At 36.3% G+C, this 20,651-nt stretch overlaps 2 protein-coding genes across 2 annotated transcripts in view; one reads left to right on the plus strand and one right to left on the minus strand.

The window, feature by feature from the left end:
* LOC116172077 (mitoguardin) overlaps positions 1 to 11,896 on the minus strand; it is a 98,960-nt gene extending 87,064 nt beyond the window's left edge. Inside the window, exons 1-3 of the mRNA XM_031489193.1 lie at positions 11,553 to 11,896; positions 11,351 to 11,498; positions 6,012 to 6,200 (exon numbers count right to left, since the gene is read on the minus strand). Coding sequence (XP_031345053.1) covers positions 6,012 to 6,200; positions 11,351 to 11,498; positions 11,553 to 11,648 — 433 coding nt within the window. The 5' untranslated portion in view covers positions 11,649 to 11,896. The remainder of the gene's footprint in view (positions 1 to 6,011; positions 6,201 to 11,350; positions 11,499 to 11,552) is intronic.
* A 69-nt stretch (positions 11,897 to 11,965) lies between these two features.
* Positions 11,966 to 20,508, plus strand: LOC116172076 (F-box only protein 42-like). The gene is made up of 6 exons (XM_031489192.1): positions 11,966 to 12,206; positions 12,288 to 12,584; positions 12,634 to 12,921; positions 19,376 to 19,587; positions 19,643 to 19,903; positions 19,953 to 20,508. Exons 1-6 carry the CDS (start codon positions 12,059 to 12,061, stop codon positions 20,409 to 20,411), a joined length of 1,665 nt encoding a protein of 554 aa, XP_031345052.1. The 5' UTR covers positions 11,966 to 12,058; the 3' UTR covers positions 20,412 to 20,508.
* The last annotated feature ends 143 nt before the right edge of the window (positions 20,509 to 20,651 follow it).

The raw sequence follows: 20,651 nt of genomic DNA on the forward strand, positions 1-20,651 counted from the left end.
CGGTCGATGCCTTATTATTGATTAATAAACTTTGGCCTCGTGGTATAATTGTAAGTGGAGAAGTGGATGTGAATATTCCCATTTTGAAAACAAAACAAAATCCATTTATTTATTACATTAAATAAAACACGTAGACTTTATACACTTCTATACGACTATTCTATTCTATAACTACGTAGTTATGTGCATGTAAAAACAAAAGCTATTGTTATTGTTAACACGAAAAATATAAACGTCTATGAATTGCAAACTACAATAATATTAAAAATTGCGGAGATGTAAACGTATAGCTCGTTTAATACAGACTGTAAGTACAGGGTGTCCCACGACGTACTCAAAGTAATGCAAAATGCCAAATTTACATAAGAGTTATTCAAAGATCCTGAGCTATGGTGAATTTTGGCAATATTTGTGGCAAGAGGAAACTTGTACAGGGTGCTCAGGTATACGAATCACTATTTAAGGGAAATTGGAAAAAAATATTAATTTCTATATTCAGTTTGCCTCTGCTTCATTCGTTTCCCCACAGCAACTTCGATGCAAAAAACTACCACCGACAAAGCTAAGAGCGAGCCGCATATAACGAAAATTCCGTAAAGTTGACCTATGGTGAGAGGTTTTGCGTCGAAATTCATCTCGAATTTGAGGAAATGTTTTTTGTTGTGGTAGTTTACGTCTCGAGCGACTTTTTCGGCCAAACCGCTTTCCGCGAGATCGAGAATGATGTGATTTAAAGTTTCTGTAAAGTAATGTCCTCTCGGCGACATAAATGCGTACTGAACGGGTCCTGTCAGATGATTGTCAATTATTTTGTGGGTTATTATAGTTTTGGTTTTGACTTGGAATTGTTTGAAGGTACTTTCGGTTATGAGTAGGGAGTAGTTTTTACCCGGATACAAGGGGGTGCTCGATATAATTACGTCGCCTTTAAGCTGATTTTGTATTCTCGTATAAAGAAGGTAGTCGGGTATTTTCAGAAACATGTATGAACGGATTAAAAGAGGTTGCGCATAAATGGTTAAACCGGAATCGGCAAGTTCTGGTAAAGATTCAATTCCTCTGGCGTATTGGGGAATTGTCAGACGTTTATACAAAAGGGACACGTATGCAGTTTGTATGTGAATGCTGTAGACGATGTACAGTAATAACAGAAACTTGAGTGGTGTTACGTTCGGTACAGACGGGTAATTGCCCCATAAGGTAATGGAAAATGCGTTAAGCAAATAGCGCGAGAAACTACTGGAGGCACCAAACATAGCCCACCAAACTACACTAATCAAAAGCAGGCAGGAAATCATTAATATCCACACCGAGCAGTTAAAAACAACAAAATATATTTTCAGGGGCGAAATTTGGTCTGGTTTAGGTACAACCCATACGAAATTTTCTGTAACCGTCACCCTCGTCTCTTGGTAAGGGGAGAAGTTGTATGGCCATCGCGTTGTCGCATAGAAACGAATTCTGTTATTTAATGGAAATGTTGTTGCACGAGGATATCCTACGATACTCACATTGCTCCTCTCCTTCAAAATGTTAATAACTAACTCCGCATATTCACGCCATTCAATACGCACAACAAAGTCTATCGCCGATCGTAATTGGTACTCCACCTCACACGATCCGTATGAAGTCAAAATTGGTTTAATCGCGTCCCTCAGCCTTGGTGTTACTGCACAGCTTTGAATGTCAAATTTGGTGGGGTTTGCCCCGCAATGGTTACCTCCGATGTAAGGGTTTGATGTGTACAATTTCGGAACTACATTGCGCTCCTCCGAAAGCACTACCACTGAGCGAACCAATTTGTAACGCCATAAAGTTTGAAACAAAAGCGAGGCGTTTCTTTCGTAAGTGAATAACATAAATTTACCAATTGGAGACCAAGTACCATTCCAAACGTTACTGTGATTCAGGTACTCTAACGCAAGTTCCAAAGAGTACCAATCTTCCGCGTGTATTACAAAGTTCCTTCCTGCATTTGAAGGAATTTCATGTACCGATGAATTGATCGTAACGATAATCCTGGGATTGGGAACCTCGTAGATCGACTGGTACGCGAAATCTTCCGGAACAACAAAGTGGATGGTTTCTTCTTTCCCAAACATTTCCTCAATCACATGTTTAAGGCAAACTTGCGTCACGTTCGTTCGAGCGGTTTCGGAGCACACCACCCACTTTAAGATAATTGAAGGAAGCAACCATATTAACAGCACCCTCGCCATGGTCAACCGACAAATCCCAACTATGACATCGATCACCCTTATATATTTGACACCCTGCGCAAGGTTGCTAAAGTAAAAGACATTAGGCATCATTAGTTAACGTAAAAGTTTACCTATTTGTCCCTGTAAAGATCGACTGTATAATTACAGAAGCTACAAGTTTCTCTTTCGATTTACTAAGTACCTACCTACTTCGGTTCGATGCGTTACACTAAGATAAATACCATTAAGAAGTATTGATTCTCTTTAAAAGTTTACGGTCTTCTGTTTACCAGGACGCAATTAATTTTCCTTTTTATAACGAATTACAGATCTTAACCCAGCAATTTCTAGAACAACTAAAAGATGTCAAATTGCCAATTTAAATATCATTAATATTAACGTAATTATTGTCGTTTTATAAATCGGTTTGTATCTATCATATAATTACCTACAGAAGTTCCAAGTTCAATATTATTTGAAGAATCGTTTGATTTATTAGCCAGTTCGATACAGTACACTAACATAAATACAAGCAATGATATTTACCCAAAAATGGCGTAGGTATACCTCACTCTAAAACAGTGCCATCACCGGTAACTCCTAACGGAACAATGCGTCTAACAGACAATTCCGACCAGTTTTGAGGTTCCTTTCTCCCGTTCTCCTTCATCCCTTATATCCCATATAATACATAAAACATCGGCAAGGATGTTTCTATTTTGTAATATACAAGAAATTCACCTGCAAACTACTATGCGGATGAAGGAACGAAAGGAACAAAAACAAGTATAAATTATGCTTGTGCAGATAAAGCGCATTTTTTTTATCCGAAATAGCTTTTGTTTTGACATCACCAATGGATATATTTCTTGCAGACGTCTCAATCGCCCTTTGTGAGTACCCTCTTCCGACAATCCGTTCTTGAGGTACAAGGGAATATACCCGATCACGCTACGAGGGCGAGGAGGAGGGCTATGGTTGGTAGAAATCAATTCCTTTCGTTGAGACCTTTCATTAGAGTACCATGAAGGATAAAACTAGTTCTACTCCCTTCCCCTCCCCATCCGCCCCTCACTTTGATAAGATGATAAGAGGACAGAAAGAAGGGCAGTAGTTAGTAGAAAACGGTTCCTTTCGTTGAGACCTTTAATTAGAATACAATGAGATAAAATTAATTTTTAACCCCCCCCCCCCTGCCCCGTCTCGCACTGATCTCTGAAAAGACTCGCACGGGAAAGTGATAGTTTGTGCAAACCAATTTATTTCGATGCGACCTTTCATTAGAATACCATGAAGGTATGCGTTACCCCCCCCCCCCCAATTTTCTAAAGTTCCTAGACGTCTCCTAGACGTGCGGTATCGATGCTATTCGATAGTCCTTGACGACACTCCTGCACGGTTCGTCAAATAGCATCCCGGGTCTCCTAGACGTATATGGACCCGACGTCGACGTGCCGAATCGAATGACACCATGTGGCTGTGCGCATGTCTCGGATTTCCGGAACTCCAAGTATCCTAAACGTGCGTACTGCATAGCATTCGACAGGAACCCCCTCCCCCCTCACGATTTAACGTTTAGCCATAAGCGATTACCATTAGGAAAAGTTATAGCCTAAATATTAAATTAAAATTAAATTCACAAACTTGACCGAGATCGAGACCGAGATTTTTATGAGTTACACCAACCCTGGTCAAAATCGGCTCATAATTCACGTTAATTCAGATTAATTCACATTATTTCAAATTAATTTACATGAATTTAAATTAATTCACCCTAATTCAAATTATTCCAAATTAATTCAAATTATTTCACGTTAATTGAAATTAATTCACATTAATTCAGAGGGGGTACACCAAAAATGTAAAGTAGTTTCCCGCTAGGGATTTTCTTTTTGTGGGGGGTTTCCATACCCCCACACCCTCAGGGAATCAGTTGTATATTCATACGAATGAAATCTACGTAGGTACATTGGAAGGGAACATGGGAAAATACGAAAAATCACTAATAGAATTTCATTGATAAACTGCGCGAGTTTGCATTTCATTGCTAATTAAAGTAATGTGTAAACGTTGAGAAAGACAAGTTTTTTATCCCATAAAATCCCTAATAGAATTTCCTTTCACTGGAGATTATTCAATGCCCCCCCCCCCCCNCTAATAGAATTTCCTTTCCCTGGAGATTTTTCAATGCCCCCCCCCCCCCGTGTTTCGTTTCCCTGCAGTACGTACGTTAACCCTGAGGCCTCTCGCGCCACTTTGAAAAAGTACCTACCACTTTTTAAACTCATGACTCAAAATGACAGAGCTAGGGGGTCTGGGGGGGATGAAATGGAACCCCCCCCCCCCGGAACAAAAAACCCCGCTTCTCCTTTCTTACAGTGAACATGAAAATCTGTGGTATTCCTCACACCTACGAATGAAATCCACGCACATTGTGGGGGGATTCCGTAAAATTAGAATTTTCGTGACAACTCTGTGCTAGTTCCCCATGCTGTAAGGTATCTCTGAGAGCTCTCGTGACATTTTCAAAAAAAGTACCCACTCTCTGGGGGGATATTTCAAAATCCACGACACGAAAACGCCGATGTCATCAAATCTTTCAATAAATGTATCATACACGAAAATCAAAGGTGTAGTATTCATATTACAACTGAAACTACGTAGGTACATGGGGGGGGGAGAGGGGGGGGGGGGGGGGGGGGCATTATGAAGAAAATAGTAAAAGTACCTTATAATAGAAAAAACGGAAGGTGCCCAGAACCGAGAGGGATAATAAATAAAAAAAATAATAATAAATCAATTGAAATCAGGTATCAATGAAGTATTTAAAATTAAAATCCTCATTCAAACGGTTGTATACGCATTAAACCGAATGAAAATGTATTGTACGTAAGCATTGGGGATATTATGAAAATTACGGCGAAAATTCCCTAGTATTAGAAAACCCCCCCCCCCCCTACCCCCCGGTTGTATATGAATATAATTTTCATTTACTCCTCGGTGCTACATTAACCCCCGATGGCTCTTATCTAAGTTTAAACAATCGCGATATTTTCGCCCCACAGAGAAGACTGTTGCAATTGATCTATTACTATAAACTATGAACGAAAATTGCAGTTTAATTCCTCATTTCGTAAAATGAAGTGACTCATCATCACATTCAAAGTCCCAGAATTCTCCATCTTACTTTTATGAGTCACTTCAGATTTGAAGAGCGCGTCTGCTCAAGTTTAACGTTCGTTCAGCTTCTTTAAGCGTAACATGCAATGTCGTTTGTCTTTCGTTTTCGATTACGATCCTCGTCTTGTATAAATACCTCGCCTTAAATGGTAATGGTCGCGGCCTACACATAACTTTTAAGGATTATCTAATATGTAATGATTAAGAACCGTTAATCGTTTCTTCTCTATTTACATAAAATGTTGAAAATATTAACCCACGCCGAAGTTCGATTTTTTTATTCGACCTTTACCTATGCTTGAGAGGTTTCCCTAATTCATCTACGCATTCAATAAATCTAATTTGACTGCCAGTTTGCACAACTCGCTTGATTTATGGAAGTTATTATACAAAAACCCAATTTCAGTGAAATATAGTATATATAGGAATTCACATTTCACGTTACATTTCCTTCTTACTCCCATGGAGTACCTAGTTAAGATCATGAAAGCGAACGACCTTTACGTGGATCGTGGAGCTCATTTTACCGAGGTGAAAATTCGGTTGTTTATCATTAAGAAACAAATTTGGTACAAATCCAAACTCCGAACAAAACATAAAACACGTATGATGCATGCATAACTCACTCACCCATAACTCCCAGCTGTTGAGGTGAAAGATGCGTGGTTACACCGCCGTCGCCAGCAATAAGACTTCCTCCGCTAGCTACACTACCAGCACCCTTTTCACTCCCGACAGCAGCTACAGAATTGTGCCGTTTGTCACTATACGTGCTATAGCTTAGGCTTTTTCTACCACTACTCGCTAAACTAATTACATCTGAAAACAAAGAAAAGACACAGTCAGTTTACAAACATAATTATGTGCTATATACAATATACAGGGCATTTCGATCGATTATAATTTGCAATTTTGATAAAAAACAAAAATTGCAAAAACACGACCTTTTAGATAGCTAGGTGGAAGTTTAATGAAAGGTTCGCCCTCGAGTTTACCTTAAAATTAACATTCACATATTAGTTAATATTATTAGTGTCGTATAATAATATTATTAGTGTAACCTTTTTCCTCGCGTAATATATCATCGTACGCGGTCGAGGACAAATCAATTAAACGTATCAGTGTGGTATTTTACGCTGCCAAGAATGACTATTAACTTCCGTTGTGAAACTACTTATTCGTAAAACAACAAAAGGGATTAACTTATGTCCTCGGAACTTGCAAAATTTAAAAACGAATTTGTTTTAAATGCCCGCATTTGCAAAAAACAGTCATAAAATTAAAGGGCACCATCTTGCTGTTTGCGTGGTCGAAATTTCTCCTTTTACGTTAATGCAAAAAAAACATTTAGAATCTTCAAGTATAGTTGGCCGTCTACTCCTGTGGTAGTTAAAAATCTTGCTTGCCACAATCCATAAACACACGGACTAGCTGCTCAAAAAAAAACTACGTGCAGTGATTTACCGAATAATCTATCGAAGAGGTTTGCCGACAAAGTTCCAATATACAGCTCCATTTGTTTAATTTTTTCGAACATTGTAAACAAGGTTTTCGTTGATATGAAGTTTGAAACAGATATTCCTTGAAATGGTCTCGAGAGCTGAGAAGATTTTGGAAACGATTGGAAAATGGGAAATGTCTACTATTGGCTATAAAACAAGAAAAATTCATCTTGTCGGAAAACTATCTCTGACGATTAGGTATCTACTAGCACAGACATATACAACAAGTATATCTGTTGAGATACCTGTCAATCTGTGTTAGTAGAAACCAATTCCGTCGAGAGTTATACTTAAAAAACCTTTGCAGCCGACCGACCGAACAGCCAAAGTGCTACTTTTTTTCAAAAAACGCTCTAAAATGCTCCCTCTTTTTCTTCATCGTATTCTAAAAGTCGGAAGATTATATCGCTAAAATAGGTAGGTAAATGCACAAAATGTGTAAGTAGATTAATTGAAATGTCTGAGCATAATTATTTAAATATACTTGTCATTACATCGCAAATAAAGTAAAAATTCAAAATCGGAAAACCTTGGCCTATTAACTCATCCGGTAAGAGTTACAACTTTTATGTTCCCCCCTATAATTATATTACTCCATAAAACATTGTTCAATTAAAGAGAACAATTACCCAATAAACGTAATGTGTACGTTACGTATGATGCCTTTCGTGATGCACCGCTCTGTGAACTTGACTTATATTTTACGTAATGGTCACGATAAAGGTCGTAATTGTTAACCCAGACGTAGTGCCTTAGCTTTATTAATTGAATAATTAGTATTGGTAGGTAGTTCCGAGATTGTTCTTCTAAGAAATCAACTTTAACAAGCGTCACGAACATGAATTTCGGAGTGCCTTCACCGATTTCGTTAAACTTTTTTGATGTGTCGTAGATCTTGTGGTTTATTTTTTTGATTTCAAGAGGAGAGGAATAACGGAATTGTCATAAATAATTTATCAAAGAGCATTCAGCAACTCCAACGTTACCACTTTTGCAATTCCCAAATCAACCAACCAACAATATTCTCACTTTAACTGACAATGCAAGTTCAAAAGAAAGAAATCAACATTCCGCTAAATGGGTTCAAACATAATGATTTAATACGATACAGTTTTGCTCCATTCTTTACAAAAATCAAATCCTTTTTTACTTTCAATAACATTTAATGCAATTTCTTAAAGGGAGCCGATCGTTATTAAAGTACAAATCAAAATGAATAAGTTACCTTGATTACACGTTTTCTAGAATGGATGGTGTCCCTATGGTACAAATTAGTACCAAACCCTTCTGGAGGGTGAAGAGCGAGGGGAGGAGCTTGTCCATAAAATTAAAGTACATTAAAAAAATTGTTTTTGCGTCTTTTCGTTTTTCGGGGAACCTATGCTTTTAAAAGACAGTGTAATATTTTTTAGATAAACGTGTTTTATGGTTTGTCAGTAAAATGAGTGAGAATCAAGAGCGTATCCTATTTGTTTGCAAATTATCAGTACATGAGGATTTAGGTGTAGCGATTCGAAATACAATAGACCGAACGCGTTTCAACAACAAAGCTGCCATCATCAACGAGCAACTGAAAGAGAAAGTATAAATTCACACCTTGCTTAAATGGATATTTTCAAGCATACGTGCGGTAATGCTTGATTTACCACAATGATTGTTTTTGAAGTGAGCCATGCATACAAAAACTGTTAGGTAATCCAAAACCCCCATAGATATGAAGGATGAATCGGGAATGCACAAAATATCTATGGTATAATATACTATAATTAATGATTAAGGAGGCCCATTAGGCCAATCAGAGTTCGGAAACTTTCCCTTGTAGTGAAGATAAATAGAGCCAGATTTCAAAATTGGAAACCTAATGTCAAGGTGAAATCACAGACAAAATTTTGTACACCAAACTTCCATTTCGTACGTAGATCCGCGGATATCCACCGGACATCCTCCGGATATCTCTAGACATTCAACTACATCTTAGAATTCCCTCTAGACATTTTTTTTTTAAATAATAATATTTTATTGTGTGTTGTGTTTATACACTTACACTCGTCAACAAAGATTTACGGATATACACGTATTAATTTTTTATTCGATGACGTAGGTAATTCGAAAGCTGGGAATAGGCATCGGCGATATCGAGGATAGACAATGGAAATTCTTATATAGTTTATTTTGATGGGTAAGTACCATCCACGAACTTATAAATTAAGATGGACTGCTAATGCTGAATTAACAAATGACACCTACATGGGGGCCGCCATGATGTGCACTCACAGGGCGCGAAATTCAAATCAACCAATAAACAAGCGTTAACCCAACATTAACCTCTAAATTACTGTGACACATGTCATTTTCCAAGACTGCAATAGTCTCAAAACTTGAGCACTAGGAAAATTCCCCTAGAAAATAACTAAAACGTGCACATCATGGCGGCGCCCATGCTAGGGCCATTTCTACCTCTATGCAACTATTTGATCAGCAATCCATCTTAATTTATAAGTTCGTGGTACCATCATACCATTGAAACCTGTTGTAAAAATACTTAAATAGACTGGAAGTCGTTCTGCAAACTCTCAATAAGAACTTCTCTTAGGATATAAAATAAATTATTTAAATCTTGTGAGATGCACAAGGAAACCAATATATGTCAATGCAAGAAAAATCTATCTCCCTCTCTCTTTCTGGTTACATTGCTAGTGCAAAACCTTCTTCATCGATTTCTTTGTACAAATGGCAAAACATCTTGACTCGATGGGTTAGAGGAAGATCTTAAAGGTGTTCGAGTTCTAGCCAGGGTTGCCAGATGCCGGGCATTCATCCGGAGTCTCAGGTTTTACATCGCGCTCTCCGGCCCCCGGCGGGCGCGACTATAATTCCGGCAGAACAATAAATTTCAATTTAGGTAATACTTTTCAAATAGGTCAAACGATTCCTTTTTAAGCACCTAATAACACCTTCATTTTTAAATATGACAAAATCACAAATAAGATATCTATGATTTTGTATTAAAAAACAAAAAACTACTAACACTTGCAAGGAAATCAGAAAAATTGTTTAACTTTCTTGTTTTGAGTATTTGTGTGTAACCAGCGATGTTGATGTTTTACAGGAAAAAACAAACAAATTAACGTTACTTCTCTATTTTTGTCTCAGGAACCAGCTAGAAGGACAAAATTTGCTTTATACATCTTTTTGGGTATGCCCTTTATGATTTTTTATAAACATTTGAATGGGTGGCGAAGCAAAAAAATTCCGATCTGGACGAAATTTTGTACTTGAGGAATTTTTAAACATTAAATAACGCCCCCATAATTAGTTTTCTAAATGCGTATCATAAATGTATTTTTAGAGCATTTATCTGTTTAAATGTACTGCACATTGAGTCTAAAAATAAACCAAAATAAGTAGTTAGAATAGCACATTTCAAAATGATTCCCCGAAAAAATAAATAAAAAGGAAATTCAATTTTGGGAACCATCGATTTATTGGAAAACAAAATTTTTTTACACAGCTTAAATGGAACACCCTGTATGAAGGTACCTTAAAGGGTACCGCTCACTAGAGCGAAGCGCAGCGGAACGGATTTATTTTAAAACATAGTTTTAAATGAGAGTGCGCACACTTGCCGGAAGAGCAGCGATCGGCAGCGTAACGAAGCGGCCTTTTTCTGTTTCTTCGCATAAAGCGGAAATTATAAAAACATCTTCCTCATCAGAGGGCACAATTTAGGCGTAGTCACGGATGCGCTCTTTTCACATCCGAGAATCAGGGAATGTTAATTTATTAAACCGAGTATTAAACTAAAATCATTTTTGCAGTATTTTCTTAAATTTATTTTAAAAAAATGATCCGCCGGTGCAGGCGAGATAACTCTTAAATTTAAAAACAGCATTTGATTGAGTGGCAAAAAATGTTTTGTGCGGCCAATAGGAATAGCAGGAACAACCGATTTCCGCATTGTGTGTTGCCTATCATCATAGGAACTTTCCTATGTATAATTCTCAATCTGAGGTATAAATTAGCTATCAATTAGATTTGAATTTAACCGAATGAACACACATCGTGGACCCCTTATGGGAACAAATACAAGCTACTAATCTAATGGGACAAACTTACATTTATACCATATACTATTCATATTCAATTGGTAATAAGAATACCTACAAGAGGACGAACAGAATAGGAGAAAAACAGAGCTAGCAGTATAGAAAGATGCATAATCTATCAAAAAACTAAATCCTATAATAAATATTCTCTGCTACACAGGATGATTAGACAAGTCAAGAGTAACTCGTCCTTCTTTATGCCATTCTCATTTCTCATTTTGTACATGTGGTCTGAAAGTACTTTTCAGAATAGTAAGCAAAGATATAAATAATACCATTACCGTTACTTGCTAAATGTAACTTCTAAGCTAGCCTATACATACACAAACCTGTCAGACTGGCCACAAACATTAAAATTTACCTCCGTTGGGACTCCTAACGCCCGAAGACCTTAACCTTCTGCCCAACTGTCGTCTGTATTTGGTTGGATCGACTGTCTGCTTTTTACGTTTCATTGAACGAGCAATACCTAAAAGTCCCAGACTAACTGCCACCGAGACCACAACAACCTGCAAAGCATAAAATGAGTGGAACGGCATCGACACAATTTACAACGATTCAACCTTCTGTGTTGTCGAAAAGCTGATTCTTTCAGCTAGTACTAGTTTAAGTTGTTTGATGTGATCTACAGCAGATCCTAGATGCACTAAAAGGGACATTTTAAAAGTTCTTCTTAAAAATAAGTTTTTTTTGAGGTTACAAATTGATATTTTCGTATTCTACTATTGACACACTTTATAAATTAACGATTAAACATCACAAGGTATCACAATAAGACCGGCACTGGGAATATTCAACTTACTTCATTAGAATTAGCTTACAATCAATTTTAAAGTTTTAGGAAAGGTTATAAATAAATCAAATATCGCGCGCGAAACACGATAACGCTGTTAAACCGACTGAGTAATCGCCGCTTACTGACTGATTGCCAAATTCCACCACGTCGTTCCAGTCGGTGTTTAAATTCATCCTCCGAAGGTTGGTATGCATGATTGTCAAAGAGTACATCGAACTGTCATATTATTGTGTACATCAAGTTTAAATTTCAAAATTCCAGTGTTTTCTAAAAATGAGTTTAGACGCGTGTAATAAAAATGTTTGTACCATAGAAGATTTACCTGAAGAAGTATTAGAATTCATTTTAAGTTTAATTCCTCCATATAAAGATCTTCACGATTGTCTACAAGTCTCAAAACGATGGCGAAGATGCGTTCTAAGTAAGAATTCCGCTTAATCAGATTCTATAATTAGTACAGGAGAGTTTTTTCTTTGTTTGAGAGGGTTTTTTCTTATTTCAGATGTCGCAAAAACCAGACAAAGAAACTTCGATAGAGCGATCTCTGAGTATGCCATAGCATGGCAGTCAGTAACCCCAGTTGCTATGGCCCCAACGATCACCAAAAGATATTCACACGCAGCAGTAATTCACGATAATTCCATGTACGTGTTCGGCGGTTGCACATGTTCGATGACAACCTTTAACGACCTATGGCGATTAGATTTGTCAAAGCGACAGTGGGTTAGGCCACTTACTATGGGTACATATCCGTCACCGAAAGCGTGTTGCAGTATGGTGTGCTATAAAGATTCGTTAGGTGAGCGGTTTCTCGTCTGATTTTCAACCATAATTATTATTGTTCGCAGTTTTATTCGGCGGATGGACGCACCCGGCATCATATCCGTTACATCAGACCTGGCATCTATTCAATGAACTGCACATATACGATATAACTGCTAATCAGTGGAATTATATCGTCACGGAGAATACGCCACCACCGACTGCAGGGCATTCTGTTTCGGTTCATGGTAAATGGATGGTCATATTTGGGGGATTACAAAGAGCAAGTAATGTTGTTCATTCAACAAAGTCTAATGATATTTGGAAGCTGAATCTTGAGACATGGACTTGGTATAAGCAAGAGACTACAGATGGTAACTATTATGTCGATATTATTTTCTATAAAATTATCAAAGTAAGGGAAAACAATGCAACATAGGGGATGTGGTTCTCAACAATGATAACTCGGATGACTTTTTGATTCATTTTGAAACATAAGGTGAATCAATGTTTACGCGGAGTTCTATTATGACTCCAAATATTGAAAATAATTGATCTGCGCTATTATAAGGCATGTTGTGAAAGCTACTTTTTCAAAAGTGTCGGAAAAACTTAATTACCTATACCTACTTCACAAATTATTTGATGTAGGAATGTGGTTTCTTAATATTAAATTTTCTCCACATGTTACATAGATTTAGAATAAATTAATAAAAACTAAGGCATGTCATAAACTGTGAGTCAATTTTCGACAGAATCGGAAGCTTAACTTTCAGACAATCTACGCAGTTCATCATTCAATAACCTCTACATTAATTTCCAGATAGATTTATAAATTCCCTGAGAGATATGACAACTCTTTCAAGTACCCAGATAAATATGTGTATTTACTGTTAAATCTGCAAATTAGGTAGTAAAATAATAACTTATATGGCCCTTCCACACTTCTGTAAAAAACAACTACCAAATTAGTGTTTCTTCAAAACATTCTTTATATTTCAATTTTTAAAATGGCACCAAAAAACTGCTACATACTTTCTTCAGATTATTTTGCTTGTGTCAGAAGCGTTGACTGACAATCCTAAAAAGACTTGCAATATCACAACTCAAAGCATACCACTTTTTAGCAGTTAGATGTCGCAATTCAAGTTCTAAGATTCCGAAACCTGTGTAAACAAAGAGCAGGTAATGCAGTCTCGCGCGTTGCGGCCGTATATTTGTTTAGAGGTTTCGTTTTTTTAGTTAGTGTTCTTTGTTTTTACCTAGTCCAATTAAAATGAACACGGCAAGCCATGTCGTAGAATCCTGCCGTTACCTTTAAGGTGATGTCTTTAAAATTAAAATGTGCATAACTTTTACATGCGACGACCAATTACTCTCAGATTCTACATGCATGCCTTTAGTGGGGCCAAGTAAAACTTTTGAACATATGGGGGAAAGGGGGTGAACAATTGTTCTAGTCTTCATGGATTCATGAAAGGTCTCATTGAACTGTGATTGGTATCTACAAATCATAATTTTCATGCAAGACTCATTTTGTGGACAGTGGGTTATTTGGGGGGGGGGGGGGTATGGATTGATTCTCTCTTTCTTACCCCTTATCAAAATAAGGGGTTTGGGGGGACGGTTTGATCCTTCATGGAATTAATTTTTACTAACCATAATCCACCTCCTCGACCCCTTATCATGATCAGTTATAATTCCTTTTATCTCAAGAGCGGTATGTCGGAGAAGGGTACTCACAAAGGGCGATTGGGACGCCTGGAAGAAATATATCTATTGCTAATGTCAAAAATTTAAGAGCTAAGATCTTGAAAACGGTTTGTGGTTGAATCGTCTAGAAGACGAGACACATCTACTGGAAAATGTTATTGTGGATATCTCGAAAATTTCGGAGCAAGGTATCTACAAAAGGGAAGTGCCATACTTCGGAGAATTGTTTCTTCTTGCATTATATAGCGTAGATTTTGAATGTATGCCAGGCGGCCTTTAAATGTTTATGTGTAAAGAACCCCCTTACCATTAATCGTCTACCAAGAAGGTAAACATCACTAAACATAGCATGCTGCTACCTTATAACCCAAGTATTCACTAAGCTATTTTGATGCAGAATTTATACATGTTTCCTCGCTTGTTTCAAGATTGCCTGGATAATGCAGTTACTAATAATGGAGAACAACATGGAATAATGATATGAGAATTTCTGCTACCAGAACTTGGTGGAGAAAACTTCTGGTTCCATCAGGATGGTTCTAACTGCCTCACTAATTTCTTCCAGACGTCCCAATCGCCCTTTGTGAGTACCATCTTCCAACAGTATATTCTTGAGATATAAGGAATTATTTAGCTATATCCGATCACGATAAGGAGTCTAGGAGGAGACTATAGTTGGTAAAAATTAATTCCTTTCGTTAAGACCTTTCATTAGAGGACAATGAAGGATAAAACCAGCCCCCTCCCCCACACAATCCCCTCTTTTGAGGAGGCAGAAAGTAGGGCGGTAGAAAACAGTTCCTTTTGTTGAGACCTTTAATTGGAATCAAGATTGGAATACCATGAAACATAAAATTAATTTCTACCCTCTCCCTCCTCCTCCCGTCCACCTACTGATCTCGGAAAGGAGTGGCGCTGGAAAGTTATAGTTTGTACAAACCAATACATTTCGGTGAGACCTTTCCTTAGAATAGCATGAAGGGTAAAACATGTGGTCACCCCTGGTCCGCCCCCCACTTTCAAAAATTTTATTTGGGACCACTAAAGGCACCACTGAGACCAGTTGGTTGTTGCATGTAAAAGTTATGCACGTTTTACATTCAACAACAGCATCTCAAGTAATAATTCATGGGGGGCCCCTCCTTCAGACAGCGAAATTTGATGACCGTCTGGCACACGTCCAAGCTATAGGCTACATATCACAAAAAATTCCAGGACTCTAGAATCATCCCCTAAAAGTAGTTTAAAACCTCAGATGTGGGTCTGGACAAACGGGCACACGGACGGACGGGCGGACAAAACGCAAACAATAGCACCTTTTTTTTCATTCTTAAAAAGTGCGCTAAAAACGAAAGTACTTACAAAAACACTTTGAATGATAACAGTCAAAGATTATTGTCAACAAATTTTAATAACAAAAAATTTGAGTAAACACGTGCACATTAAAATATTTTTAGTTGTAGCGAGGTAGACATAAATTATCAGTTGTTTAGTCCAGTGTTTCTCAACCTTTTTTTACTGGTGGCCTACTTGTAAATGTTATTTATCTTTGTGGCCCCCCTCCGCGTTAGACCCGGGGATATGGACCCCGCCCCCCCGTCATACTCCGAGAAAATTTTGAAATTTTAGTTGCTTTGTACTCATTTACCTCTTTCTCAGACTGCACAAAAATCTATAGAATGTAGACCATTAAATGTGGCAGTTCAATATTGTAACACTTGAAAATTTAGATAAAAAATAATTTGAGTTATTTTTTAGTTATCAAGAAACCATTTTCAAGGTCATTTTGTTTTGACGCTGATTTAAACAAAAATGCAACTTTGAAAGTAGTAGAAAAACTAATCTCTACAGAAAAATAATCCGGTAGGCGATAGAGGGGTGTTAGTCGTGTTAGAAAAAAATAACAAACATTTTCCGGTATTGTTTCTATCAATTGCATTGGGCGTTTGCCATTTATAAACAATTAAAGTTGTGATTAGGATTTATTGCTTTCTAGGAAAGGTACACTGAGATAGCACAAGCAAGGATAATAATAATAATAATAATACGATTTATTGCCCAACAGAATAAAATTCCAATGGGCTCATCCCGCCTTCATTTTTTATTTCTGATCCACAAAGTACCTACATTAAAAATAAAAAGACCCGTGTGTCCTCAATTTTTATTTGCGAGTAAAATAACCCCAAAATAAATTATTGAAAAGCTGTGTTTTTAGTCCGAATTTGAAACGCTTCAGACTAAATACGTCACAAACCTACAACCAATCACGTAGAAGTGAGCTGGCAACCTTACGCGAGGGTCTGACGTTTGTCACATTTGACGTTTTGAGAGGGATGTTTAACTGCATCTAGCACGAAAGTGACAAGTGCCTGTGACAGATGACGCAAGTTATAAATGCCATTCTCCTGCAATATTGCCAAGTCGTTATGTCATCTGAATGGTTCTAGGAGCTGATTGGTCGGGCTTATTACGTCACAGAGCCCGCCACAATCATATCGTTTTGAATAAACCTTTAAAACCGCACATGTTCATTATTTTTTTGCTAATCAGCCTCTATTTTTAAATAAACTTTTACTGTCCAAAAAAATGTTTTATGGTTTCAGGTACACGCTTATTAAATTAGAACTGCGGAATTCAACTACACTGTAAACCCCCATTCAGAGCTGTCACTTTTAATAAGATTTAAATCTTTTTTATGATTTAAATACTTTTTTCGATTTAAATCATTTGATCTTAAATCTTTTTACGGAAAATGATTTTTGATTTAAGATTTAAATCTTCATGAAAACTATCTTTGATTTTGAACTTAAAAAATGATTTAAATCTTTTAAAAAGATTTAAATACTTTCGAAAAGATTTAAATCGTTTCCGAGTGATTTAAATCTTTTAGAGACGATTTAATTAATACATACTAACAAATTCTCTTGATTTATTTCAACCTGACTAAGCTAATTAACCCGGGTTTTATTTCGGTAGACGTTTATATGTATTTATTACAAAATCGAGTATACCTACTGAGATTGACGATGTCTTGGTTTTTTAAAAGTTCTTTCGCAAAAAAATAGGTACATATTTTAATTTAATAAATAATAACAATAAAATACGGTAGAAATGGTAAGTATATTGATGAATGGGTTTCGAGCAAGATCATCAGACCAATCAGTTTTATTGAATTTAAATCCTTTACAAACCTTTTGTCACAAAACGATTAAATCATCGGAAAAGATTTAAATCATTACATCATTACATTATTTAAATCTTTATACGTGATTTAAATTAACAAAATTAGATTTAAACCTTTTTGAATGAATTAAATACATTGAAAGTATCTTAAATACTTTCTAAAAAGATTTAAATCACAAAAAATATTTAAATCTCAAAATGATTTATTATCTAAATACTTTCTTATTGACAAAAGTATCTTTGATTTAAATCATTTGTTAAAATGAAATGCATCTTTGATCTTTGATTTAAATCGTTTTTTAAACGATTTGTGACAGCTCTGCCCCCATTATAGGACAATTATTAATAATCTAAGAAAGCACAAGGTTATTGTGGTATAATTTTTGTACTGGCCATTTTTGGGAAATTATTTCATTTTAATATTTCAGTAAGATATTGTAGAAGTGAATTTTCGTGACCCACTGAAAAGTTTCCGTGGCCTACCAATATTCTGTCTTTCGTTTGTGGCCCCCGAGAAATACGTCATGGCCCCCGTTGAGAAACACTGGACTTTAGTCAACACAAGTCTACATCAGCGTCGTGTAAGGTGGACGTACATAATGTTGCAAGATCAATCGGCTGTTGACCTATCTTTACAGTTCTAAACACGACCAAGATAAATGTTGCAGGCGCTTAAATGCCGACTGTGCAGTAAGGGGAGTGTGCCAGGTACAGGACTTACATTTTAACACAGACATTGCAAGCCTTATTAGGATTATCAGTCAACAGTCAGGACCTCGGTCAGGACTATTGAAAAAATAAGCGCATATAAGGAAAATACGTTAATCAGAGCTAAATGCTTTTTGTGCATAATGAAGAAAATCAATACAAAAAGAAAACATGCAAAAATTCATTCTAAAAGATATGATTACTTTGTTTAGGTCCATATCTTTCGTATGTTTTGATTAAAATATACTTCCGAATGTCGAAACAAAAAATCTAAAAATACAAAAATATTTAGTTTAAAATGCATTTTTCAATTTCATCAAGAACATTTGCAGCGTTAGGCTAAAACATTACAAAAATACAAATGATAAAAAAACGGTTTAAAACGTCTTTGGATCATTTAGTTTTTTGATGAAAATCGGTCCAACGAGGTTCCACTAAGGATTTTTTTTGTAATTTATTTAAAAGGTGCTGATGAGGGTTTGTTCTTGTCTCTAATATCTTCATATACAAAAAAAAAACATAAAAAGTCGATCTAAAAGATAAAAAAAACTAAACTTAAATTGAAACTTTTTTGATGAAGGATGAGCGATTGCTTATTGGAAAATAATGAAATGATTCAAGACTCAAACAGTTTTCATTATTTCTAACGGCGATCGATTTCAACAATAAGTCATCCTCAGGCCGAACTGGAAACTTTACATTAAAAAAGTGTATAGGGAATTATAAATTGTTACCGTTAAATTATAAATTGTACATAAATGTTATAGAAGAGTTGCGGAGACAGAACATGTTAATATTTTTGTGTGTGTGTTTATAATGCTAAAATATTAACATGTTTGGTCTCCACAACTCTTCTATAACATTTATGTACAATTTATAATTTAATGGTAACTACATATTTATAATTCCCTATACACTTTTTTAATGTAAATTGAAATATTCTATCTAAATAAATTGCCTTACGTCATATTTTTAAAATTTTTTGTTTTTTGAAAGTTGTGAGCCTACAAAAAAGTAAAAAATTGGAGTCAAAAAGGGCACATCTGTCTAAGTAAAATAATACAAAAATTATTTGTTGTTGGGGAAAGAGTGTCTTAAATTCAAAAGAAACAAAAATCTGGGTTGAAAAAGTATTTCTTGTAAAAGTTTCTTGAAAAAAGAGAAGAAATTCAGCTTTATACTAAAAAATGCGTACGCCTTTTTAAAAATTTTTTTTTAACGCAGAACATAAAAAGCCAGTTCAGCGCTATGGACAATCGCAAACAATGTTAGATGATGAACATTTACTAATTATGGGCGGAACTGGCGGTACAGCTATATATTATTCGGATGTATGGGTGTTGAAAATGACAGGCGATTTATGGACTTGGTTGCCAGTTGAAGTACGAAATTCCGGTGATGCGCCCCCCAATTTATGGTGCATCCCAGTTTGTAAAGTATGGCATTTTCATAACTTTCAATGGCGTTTGACCGCCCCTTTGTTGTATTTAGGTAGGTGATAAGATCATAGTACTAAGTCGAAGTCGGCAAAATTACACACCACACATGGTTTATTATTCGAAAGTAGTCTGGATGCGAGGGGAGAACGAGCCAGAAAAAAGATTAGAGCGTAAAGCTAAACAAGTAGATAAGGATGAAAATGTAAATGGTAAACGAGGGACATTTCCGGTTCGGCGTGTTGTATCAGATGAAGAACCGCAACCGGGTCCGAGCCACGCTAGCAGCCAAAGTAATAAACCACCGTCGCCTAATGTAAGTTTTTGGTGTTTTTGTGCGGGTGTAACACTTTTTAACTTTGCAGGTAGTAAGTAATCCTCCTAGTCCTGGAATTAGTTTATCAGCATTTAATACCAACGAAAATAGTACATCAAAAGTAGACCATCGACGCGAAAGGCGACTGGAAAATTTACGTCGACTTGAAGAAAAACTTAAAAAGCAAATGATAGAGATTAATCAATCGTGGAGTACCCCATCGCCTAAGAAACAGAAACGTAACGTTTTAGGGATGTACGTGCTAGATATCTCACATGCGTTAGACGAAAAGCCATACGTAACCTGGTTGCCACTGAAGAACAATGGCGCTTTGTGTCAGGGACCGGAAGAGACAGTGCTGTATTCTTTAGTCGCTGGAAAATCGGAATTAATTATGTTTGGCGGTATTCAAAAAGATGTTAGTTCCTTAGCATGTTCCACTAATAATTTAAGTAATCAAGTAACGAATTCGGTGCACTTTATTACTGCGCCAAAGTATGTAATTTGAAAGAGTTTTGGTAGTAGACCGAGTTTCCTATTTGCAGTTGTGTTTGCAGAATGTTAAATCGAAATAAATAAGTGCAAATGTTTGCAATTTTATAGAACCTTTAACACTTTTTTTTTTGTTTGCTATCTTCATGTTAGAAGATCCAAAGTGCTAATTCAGTTTTGCCATTTATTGTTTCCCTTTTCTTTTGATGTAATTAATGTACCTCACTTTGAGTATAAATATAATGAACAGAAGTTT

The sequence above is a fragment of the Photinus pyralis genome, unplaced genomic scaffold (genome assembly GCF_008802855.1).
Source record: "Photinus pyralis isolate 1611_PpyrPB1 unplaced genomic scaffold, Ppyr1.3 Ppyr1.4_LG5, whole genome shotgun sequence".
Classification (NCBI taxonomy): Eukaryota; Metazoa; Arthropoda; class Insecta; order Coleoptera; family Lampyridae; genus Photinus; species Photinus pyralis.

What these genes read in the sequence shown, in the direction of transcription:
- LOC116172076 (XM_031489192.1), top strand. Translation starts at nt 12,059, where the DNA reads ATGAGTTTAGACGCGTGTAATAAAAATGTTTGTACCATAGAAGATTTA. An exon ending in ATGGCGAAGATGCGTTCTAA is followed by an intron (nt 12,207 to 12,287) that starts GTAAGAATTCCG and finishes TTCTTATTTCAG; the next exon opens with ATGTCGCAAAAACCAGACAA. An exon ending in TAAGCAAGAGACTACAGATG is followed by an intron (nt 12,922 to 19,375) that starts GTAACTATTATG and finishes TTTTTAACGCAG; the next exon opens with AACATAAAAAGCCAGTTCAG.